This window comes from Mustela nigripes, chromosome 2 (genome assembly GCF_022355385.1).
Source record: "Mustela nigripes isolate SB6536 chromosome 2, MUSNIG.SB6536, whole genome shotgun sequence".
Lineage (NCBI taxonomy): Eukaryota > Metazoa > Chordata > Mammalia > Carnivora > Mustelidae > Mustela > Mustela nigripes.
Window position 1 is genome coordinate 213,565,520 of NC_081558.1, and position 10,287 is coordinate 213,575,806.

At 47.4% G+C, this 10,287-nt stretch overlaps 1 protein-coding gene across 1 annotated transcript in view; it reads left to right on the forward strand.

Moving 5' to 3' along the window:
* The window catches only part of GET1 (guided entry of tail-anchored proteins factor 1), a 16,171-nt gene extending 5,884 nt beyond the window's left edge, over nt 1–10,287 (forward strand). Inside the window, exons 2-5 of the mRNA XM_059392363.1 lie at nt 3,861–4,026; nt 5,294–5,361; nt 7,467–7,581; nt 9,304–10,287. Coding sequence (XP_059248346.1) covers nt 3,861–4,026; nt 5,294–5,361; nt 7,467–7,581; nt 9,304–9,377 — 423 coding nt within the window. The 3' untranslated portion in view covers nt 9,378–10,287. The remainder of the gene's footprint in view (nt 1–3,860; nt 4,027–5,293; nt 5,362–7,466; nt 7,582–9,303) is intronic.

Sequence of the window (10,287 nt, forward strand, 5' to 3'; positions counted from 1 at the left end):
GCGCTCCGGGAACGCTGGAGGGAGGCGGGGTGTAGGGAGGCGCACTGCTCTGTGCCCCACTCAGGCGCCCCAGGATTAACGTGGCTGAGAGTGGGTGCTGCGCTCGGCTAAACAGCTCCCCCCATCAAACCCCGGGCATGGACCCCACACAGGTTGCCCTCTGGGATTTGGTTTGTGGGGGGACTACCACCTTCATATTTGATGACTTGGAAATTGCCTTCACCTTTTGGTCTAAAAAGTGGCCGCCTCCCTCTCCCTCTCGGGGCCCAGGCTCCCGAAGCCAGGGAGGCCAGGGGCGCCAGGGGCGGACACTGCAGGACCTGCCTCCTGCTGTAGGGCCTTCCTGAGACCCTCCCCTCTTTGAAAACAGTCGCTTGGTGAGTTCCTCCTGGGACCACCAGGCGTGAGGATGGCCCCCGAATGTTATTTGTGGGGGTAATTGGGGCAGTGGGGGTTGAGTGCACATGCGCAGTCGGGACCTCGTGGATGGGGTCATCCGGGTGCGGGGGACCAGTGCCGTGAGGAAGGCTCCTAACTCGGAGTCCTCGTGTGGGTCTGTAGCTTCGCCGGAGCCTCGGTCCCTTCTCGGCATGAGCCGTGTGTCGCCAGTATTAGGAACACATCTAAGCAGGCCACCCCAGCATGCCATTCAGCTAGTGTCCCCTGTGTTCCAGGAGGGACGAACCTTTGGGCTTAAATGTCATTATACTTTAATTAATTTTCAGATGGGTCTAGTCCAGATGCCAGCCATTGAGTGGCGGAGTGGGTTTGACTCTTCCCGGGTGTGACTCCCAAGTTCAAACCGTAACATTTTGTCTAATCGGAAAGGGGTTTGGGACTGGGACAGGATCTCAGGGTGAGTCTGGTAGGACACTATGAGCTCATGCAGGCTGGCAGCCAGTGTCTGGGGGACAAGGGTGACAAGGAGGATCGGTCCTACCCTTGTTTTCTCTCTAGAGTCTTCCACTGCTTGTCATCTCAATAAGAATTTTGGGAAAACTCGTTTTCTGCTTGAGGATTCTTTATGGACCCGTCTCCAGGTCTTTGAAAAAGCTGTACCCCACAAAGCTTATGTGTTTCTATCAAGTGAGAGGTTTAAGGTTCTGGAAGGTGCTTTTGAATACATAAGGAGGTCAGAGGTTTATTTTTGTTTGAAAAATTAATATTCAGAACACTTAAAATCCCTTTAGATTTTACTATTTAATTCATAATTCTGGTACATTTTAACTGTCACTTATAAGGAGGTCTTGGATTAATATTGGTACCTATTTGCAAACTTAAATACTTCCAGATACTTGCAGACCTAATTTAATCATTTTCCCTCCCAAGCAGTACAGTTGTCTAATTTAACCATAAGATTCTTTTTTTTTTTTTTTTAAAGATTTTATTTATTTATTTGACAGAGAGAGATCACAAGTAGGCAGAGAGGCAGGCAGAGAGAGAGAGGAGGAAGCAGGCTCCCTGCTGAGCAGAGAGCCCGATGCGGGGCTCGATCCCAGGACCCTGAGATCATGACCTGAGCCGAAGGCAGCGGTTTAACCCACTGAGCCACCCAGGCGCCCTAACCATAAGATTCTAAGCTTCTCCACAGCTCATTTTCCCACCCTCACTCACCTAGTCCTGAGTAAACATCTTTGGTCTTAAAAAAATTTTTTTTTGGGGTGCCTGGGTGGCCCAGTGGGGTAAGCCTCTGCCTTTAGCTCAGGTCATGATCTCAGGGTCCTAGGACTGAGCTCTGCATCGGGTTCTCTGCTCAGTGGTGAGCCTGCTTCCCTCTCTGTCTCTCTGCCTGCCTCTCTGCCTACTTGCGATCTCTGTCTCTTTGTCAAATAAAATTTTCAAAAAAGTTTTTTTTTTTTTTTTTTTAAAGATTGTATTTATTTGACACAGACACCAAGAACAGGAACAGGAGCAGGGGGAGGGGGAGAAGCGGGCTTCCCGCTTCCTTGGAGAAGGGCTTCATTGCGTAGGTGCTAAAGGCTGCTACCTCAGAAGCTGTCCTGGGAACCTGCACTTATGCAGACGCCCCGGGACACCCATGACACCCATGACGGGGCGTGGCTCCCAGCTCTATCTGAAGTGTTGCTGTGTTGTGTAGAGGGGACCCCAAGCCGAGGGACGAACCCGGTTATTGTGCACTTGCTATGTGCCAGTACACTTATATATGTTATCCTCTTTCATTTTTTAAAAAATTAATGTTTTTTAGAATTTTGAAACTAATGTGCCAAAAAGGTATGCATACAATACAAAGAACTGATTTTGTTTCTTGAAAGCAAGTTGTCAACCTGGGCCCCTGCATTCCCCGACACATTACTGTATAAACAGGTGTCTTATCCACAACTTAGCCATCAGGAACCTTCCTCCTGACCTGCTCCATTCCAAGCAAGGTCCTTTGTAGCAAAGGGTTCCGGTCAGCACTGTGCATTGCACACACTTGATGCATCTCTCGTCTGGAAGGCTTCCCGGTATGGTATGGCAGGTGTTTCTGAATATGGCAAGGGCAGGGAGTTTGCAGGATGGCCTTCGTACACCTTTGTCCGGTGTCACAGAAGGGATGCTGTGTTCTCGCTGCATCGCATCTGACCCCGTGGGACGTTCACTCTTCGCTGGGGGTGGGTCCCGAAGGATTTCTCCGTTCCCTGCCCCCCACAATCCCCGCTTGCCCTTGCTGTCCGACGTTGCTGAGGCATCCTGGCCTGCTGCCGGGCGCCACCTGGTGGCCACTGCCATCTGTCTTTGGCTCCAGGTGGCAGGTGTCCTCACAATTGTACGCGGGGATGGGGGGCATCAGGAGACGTCCCATGTGGGGGTCTGGCTTTTGGAGGCTCTTTTTTCACAAACATTTACATCTATATTTCTCCATCTGACAAAAACCACGAGTTCACACCCATGCCTCCGATTCTTTTTTTTTTTTTTTTCTTTAAAGATTTTTATTTATTTGACCGAGATCATTGGCAGGCAGAGAGAGAGCGGGGTAAGCAGGCTCCCTGATGAGCAGAGAGCCCAATGCAGGGCTCGATCCCAGGACCCTGGGATCATGACCTGAGCTGAAGGCAGAGGGTTTAACCCACTGAGCCACCCAGGCGCCCCCATGCCTCCGATTCTAATTCAACACTTCAGCATTTATTCTGGTTCTTCCTCATCCATATTTCTAACCCCCAGTTCTGATAGTGAGAAAACAGGCTCCCATTATATTCAGTGTGTTTACTGTATTTGATCAGTCCTTTGTAATTAATCTCGCAGCCCCACTGGGGCCTCCTCCTCCCCACCCCAGTGGCTGCTGGTCCCACTTGGACTCTGACTCTGCTGTTGGCTGGGTGCTTTCCTCTTATCCTGTATGCCTTTTACTCTGACACCTATGCTGGGCTGCCCTTTCTGGAGATGCTCATATCACATGCTTGCCTCTATCCTCCCGTGCCAGGGTGCGCCTCTATGGGAATGCCCTCCTGATGGTGCTTGGGATTAAGTCCTCCTGCTGGGCTACCCCCTCCTCACTAGCACTGTCCTTTTCCTCTGCCTACCTAATTCAGGACTAGAGAATGTGTGGTCCTTGTTACCTGAATGATGGCTAGAATTGGTTTTATAATCACAGTTTTATCGTTACGGTGAAAGATCCAGACATTGTGCTGGAGTGATCCATGGGCATGTCTGCAAAAGGAAAAGTATAATTTGACTGGTGATTCACATCGGAGGCCGTTTTTGTCTGTGGTGGTCCCAGAGGGCAGCAGCAGAACTAGGCCACAGAGGCTGGCTGTGCAGGTCCAGAGCAGCCTGCCCATCTGGAAGCAGCAGCACTAGGATGGGGTGGGGGAGGTGTCCCCCTGTGGGAAGGCGCTGACCTCAGCTGTCCACTCTGCCAGATGTCCAGGCTGCTGCAGAAGGATGCGGAGCAGGAGGCCCAGATGAGAGCAGAGATCCAGGACATGAAGCAGGAGCTCTCCACCGTAAACATGATGGATGAATTCGCCAGATATGCCAGGCTGGAGAGAAAGATCAACAAGATGACGGATAAGCTTAAAACTCACGGTACTGGTTTCACCTGTAGTGTGGAAAACTTCATGGGAGCTGAGGAATAGAGAAGTCTTTCTGTGAAGATTGGTAGAACATGTGCTTTGATTCTTCGATGTTCTAAATGTTGAGAGGAACTTCTGAGTTTGTCCCGAAGAAACTCAGTAGTCACGATTATTGTCTCTTTGTCGGTGAGGCTTTGTTTCCTAAACACAGAAACAACTAACGTCCTTTTAGCTTTTTTTCTTTAAAGATTTATTTTTATTTTTATTTTTTAATTATTTGCCAGAGAGAGAGCAAGCGAGTACACACAAGCAGGCAGAGAGGCAGGCAGAGGCAGCGAGAGAAGCACGTTCCCCGCTGCGCAAGGAGCCCGATGCAGGACTCGATCCCAGGACCCTGGGATCATGACCTGAGCTTTTTTTCATTTCTGTAGGTAGACATTTTGAAATTCAACCCCCCCCCCCCCTTTTTTTTTTTAAAGATTTTATTAATTTGTCAGAGGGACAGAGGGCGCACAAGCAGGGGAAATGGAAGGCAGGGGGAGAAGCAGGCTCCCCGCTGAGCAGGGAGCAGTTCGCAGGGCTCAATTCCAGGAACCTGGGATCATGACCTGAGTGGAACGCTTAACTGACTGAACCACCCAAGTGCCCCTCAACACTTTTCGAGATAAGCCTAGAGCAAGTGTCATAGTGGATGCCCAAGGGCTTTTGTGGACACTCACAAATGTGCCCAGAGTGTCCTTATCTGAGAATAGACTGACACGGTCACAGTCAGGTCTTGTTCATTGCTGTGTTGGCCACTGTCCCTAACACTCTTCTATGACGAAGACATTTCCACCCGTGTGCTGCGAATGCGCACTGAGAGAGAGCTGCCTCCAGGCTGGTAAGACATGCAGAGCTCCCCCGCGGCCCCACAGGCCCAGGACAAGCTAGGCTCCCACATGTGGGTTAGCGTACAGTGTAGACAGGGAGACCTGGGGAGCAAATGTAGTCCTGTTGGTCAGTACACTATAAAAAGAATCTCTGATGTAGACGGGTAGTTTTAAGGGTGTTCAAAATTAAAGCTTCAAATCTTACAATCTCTGTGTGATTCTGTTTTAATGCATGGCATCATGTGTGGCTTTTAAGAAATTCTGTTTTCTGTTTTCTAAATATACTGAACAAATGTCATACAACATGATTAGAAGCTATTTTATAGGAGGAGAATAACATTTCTGTGTCTTTGAGTATTTTCCTTTATTTTCAGGACTGATAGAATGATTTCATCCTGTTTTTCCTTTCAGTGAAAGCTCGGACAGCTCAGTTGGCCAAGATAAAATGGGTTATAAGTGTTGCCTTCTATGTATTGCAAGTAAGTGTCCTATTGTGTCACCTGGGGTCGTTAAAGTTGTTATGGACTGTCCTCCAGAACTGCGGCCACCAGGATCCAGGTCCAAGAGTTCAGGCTTTTTCCACTTTCTGTGGCTGCGCTGCGTGATCCTGCCAGTATGGAACTGAACGCTGTGCATTTATAAGTTAGACTGAAGGAAGGCCTTTCTCTCTCTCTGTTTTTAAGTTGAAATATAATTAACATACAGTGTCCTGTGAGTTTCAGGTGTACAGCATAATGAGTCAGTAATTCTCTGCGTTGCTCCTTGCTCACCGGGATGACTGCGATCCCCGCGCCTTACCGCGCAGCGTGTTGTGATGATACTGACTGCGTCCCTCTGCTATGCTTTTCACCTCCATGACTGACTGACTTTGGAGCTGGAACTTTGTACCTCTTAATCCCCTTTATGTGTTTCCCCCATCCCTCTATTTCTCTTCCCTCTGGCAGCCATCAGTTTGTTCTCTGTATTCATAGTTCTGCTTTTTATTTATTCCTTTCATGTTTTAGAGTCTGCATGGGAGTGAAGTGGTCCGGTGTTTGTCTCCCTCTCGCTTATTTCACATAGCGGTGTGCCTTCTGGATGCATCCCTGTTGTTACAGACCGCAAGAGCTCATCCCTTTTGGTGGCTGAGTAGTGTTCCGTGTGCGTGTGTGTCTGTGTCTGTGTGTAAATATATATAAATACACAGCCTCATCTTTATCTGTTCATCTGTCATGGACACGGGCTGCTTCCCCGTCTTGGTGACCGTAAATAATGCTGCGGTAAACATAGGTGTGCATGGATCTTCTCCAGGGACTGTTTTTGTTTTCTTTGCGTGAGTATCTGGTAGTGGAATGACTGGGTCTTATGGTATTTCTATTTTTAACTTTCTGAGGAACCTCCGTACTGTTTGCACAGTGGCTGCACCAGCTTGCGTTCCCGTCAGCAGTGCACGAGGGTTCCAGGGGAGTCTGTCTCCTGAGTTGTGAAACATTGGGGTTTTTTAGCACATGGATGCTGACGTAGCTTCTCTGGGACTCTTGGGTGGTGCCGTTACTCCAGTGCAGCTTGGGGAGCTTGTGGGGAAGTGAGAGAAGCTTCTTTAGATTTTGTATTTGCTAAGATGGTCAGTTAGGATCATTGCTTGTTACATGGCACACAGACGTGGAAACTGCTGCTCACTGTCGAGGTGAGGACCCGCTCATTGCAGTCCAGTGCTCTTGGTCCTCAGCGGTCCCGTCTGGGATAAGAGAGTTCCTGGGGAGCTACTTCTGTTGCCGCTCTCCTCTGAGGTCGTGGCCATGCCGTGTCCACGCTTGCGGCTGCTGTCAGTGACTCTGGGTTTCAGCGCCGCGTGTGGTCCTCACTGCACCAAAGGCCTCGAGTCAGCCCTGCAAGCACAGGGTGTCTGGGTTCAGTGATGTCAGTGATGTCCACTCGCCCTGAGGTCCTGTCGCTTGGACACCGGTGAGGTTTCCCAGGGACAGGATTGAAGCCAGACTCCCTCTTTTAAGTCTTCTCATTTGAGTGGCTTCTCCAAGGCACGGGACAGGTGAAGGCAGCGGAAAGGATGCTTCTGCCTCGCTGCCACTGTTTAGACTCACAGGGCTCTGTCCACACGCAGATGCCAGCACTGTGTGTGTGTGTGTTGGGGGGGGTGGAGAACGGACTGTTGTTTCAAGGATTTTAGGCATGAGATTGCTGTTGTCACTAATAAGGTATCTTTATCATAGGCTGGCTACTTAAAAGAGATGCTCAGTGAGAAAAGAATACTTTTGTTATAGGAGACTGTGGTTAATTTATCAGCTAATATCAGCTAATTAATAGTGCATATTTATTATTCAGATTAAAACAGTAAAGTGGCATTTCAGTAAGAAGGCTTGGCAGCAGTTTGTTCTAGATGTCCTGTGAACTGTCTCAGACCCTGTTTGGGGTGCTAGCAGGTCGGTGGCGGTGTGGATGTGTCTGTGTCCCGCAAGAACTGCATTGCTGGGGCTTGAGGTCATCGGCTCAGAGCGTCTCAGTGTGTTGGCCGGTTTCTTCTCTGTCTCGGATTACTGGGCATGTGGCCAGCAGGTGGTCGCACTCATCCGCACTGTCCCCGCAGGCTGCTCTGATGGTGTCGCTCATCTGGAAGTACTACTCTGTCCCCGTGGCTGTGGTGCCCAGCAAATGGATCACGCCGCTGGACCGCCTGGTGGCATTTCCTACTAGAGTTGCAGGTAAGAGTTTTCTGGAGCCCAGAGCAGAAGTGTACAGCTAGGCCTCTGTAGACATTTGGGGTACGGGGGAAGGAACCCACGCTCATCCGTTCACTAGTGAGTAGTCCTTTGGGTCTTGGCCTCACACAAGGCTCACAGTGAAGACACAGGTCTGGAGAAGTTGCTTGCCTTATCCAGTGTCACCGAAATGTTAAGTAGCAGAGCTAGTCTGGGTTTGCTTACAGAATGTCCCGTACCTTGTCTGATATCCTGGTTGTTGAAACCCCGATCTCTAGGTCCTAGGTTCTGGGACCTCTTCATTTCTTTTGCATGGCCTCTCTGCTGCATTTACTGCTATTGGCCATTCTTTTATTTTTGAAAGGTAATGATATCCTTTGGGTGTTAAAAGTAGAACATAATCAGACGCCTGGGTGGCTCAGTGGGTTAAGCATCTGCCTTCAGCTCAGGTCATGATCTTGGGGTCCTGGGCTCGAGCCCCGCATCAGGCTCTCTGCTCAGTGGGGCATCTGCTTCTCCCTCTCCCTCTGCCTCCGCTTGTGTGCAGAGGCAAATAAATAAAATCTTTATTTTAAATAAAGACATGAATAATAAATAAATAAAAATCTTTGAAAAAAGTACATATTGTAGAATGATTAGAAATATAAGAACAATTTAAAAACATCTCATAAGCTATAGCTAACCTCACTTAACTTTGTGGTACATTTTCCACTCTTTATTTTTTCCTTCTTATTTTATACCACTAAGATCATCTGGCACGTACAATTTTATTTTATTTGTTATTTTTAAAAAAGATTTTATTTTTTTGACAGACAGAAATCACGAGTAGGCAGAGAGGCAGGCAAAGAGAGAGGGGGAAGCAGCTTCCTTGCTGAGCAGAGAGCCAGATGTGGGGCTCGATCCCAGGACCCTGAGATCATGACTTGAGCTGAAGGCAGAGGCTCAACCCACTGAGCCACCCAGGGGCCCTGGTACATAGAATTTTAGACCCCTTTTTACTTTATATTGTAAACCCTTTCCCATATCAGTAAACTTTTAAGGAATTTTGAATAGCTGCTGTTCATTGGGATATATCATGATGTACTAATTCCCCTGATAGAAGAGAGTATTTAGGTCCTAATTTCTTACTGTCAGGAATAATGCTGCCTGTCACTCAGCCTTTGGTTGTGATCTGTTGCTGGAGGTGAATTACTGAGTGAAAAGGAGTGACTGCTTCAGAGATCCTGGTTTCACTACACCCTCACCCTGCTTCCACCCAACCTTGTGGGCACCACTGCCCGCCGGTGGGCTGTCAGTGCCGCTGACTAGGAGAGCTCGAGGACGCCCTTCCAGGCATGTAGAGAGCCATTGGCCGCTCCTGCTGCCCGACTTCCTGTCTCTCCGTCACCAGCTGGGCCAGAAAAGCATGGGCGGATGCTGCTCTGTTTATAATGGTTTTTTTAAGAAGGAAAAACAAATAGTCATACAGGGTAGTTTTACTGTTTGTTAATATCGTATGTAACAACGCACATCCCTCTGGCAGTTGTCCTGCAGAGTTCCTGTTTAGGAAGGAAGGCAGCCCTGTGCATCAGTAGGATGTCTGCTGACTCTGATCGAGGCAACACACACCTAGTTTTCCTTAGGCGAGCACTGCTGCAGAACGCTTGACTTCCTGGAAATTAAAGGTAGCAGAAATGCGGGCAGATCGTAGGCGTGCTCTCTTACGGTGAGCTTCTCCATTTCCAGGTGGAGTTGGAATTACCTGTTGGATTTTAGTCTGTAACAAGGTTGTGGCGATCGTGCTTCACCCTTTCAGCTGAGAGAAGACGAATGCAACTATGACATTTTAGAGAATGGATTTCCACTGAGATGGTTAAAAATCTGATTTATACTATTTTTTTGGTAAGGAAACTAAAGCACACAGGTTAGTGTTTTTGTTGAATGCGTTCTTGGATTTCATGTGAGATACGAGAGTCATGATTTTGTACACTTGTCACCGAGCTGGAAGGCCGGGCTTTCACACGTGTGACCTGGCCATCAAGTCCCGGGTTTGTTACAAGATGGCACCTGGGCATCCACTTATTGGGGGGTGCACCGTTGGCATACTTTAAAGGTCACATTGCCAACCAGAGAATCAAAGTTTTCTAACTTAAGTACCTTAAAGACTTTGCACTATTTTTATTCCAGATTAGAAAGTGATTTAAATTTTAAAACCACTACCAGAATTTTAAGTCTCCCATAGTACTACTAAAAGAATAACACTAATTGACATTGCTTGTGTGGTTTTTCTCTCTGTTTAAAGGATCATTTGTGGGATGAACCGTTGTATAGTGTTATCTACTTATTTGAAGTTGTTAATTTTTCATTGTGTTTTATAAATGTAGTCATGAGATCATAATGCATTATTTGAGGCTTGAATTGTGTTTTATATTTAAAGCATTTCAGATGAAGTGTGTTTTATAAGCACTTAATATTTATGCTCTGTAGAATGGAACAAACTTAACAAAGATTTCTGACTAAATTAATTTGAGTGGATACATTTTTTAAAACGCTTTTTTTTTTTTACTGTCTTTTTTTTTTTTTTTTGAATTCTAATCGACATATAACATTGTATTGGTTTCAGGACTATAACATAGTGATTTGATATTTGTATACACTGTGAAATGATCACCACAGTAAGTCTGGTTTCCCCATGTAAAACACTCTTTTTAATTAAAATTTTTGCAAGGG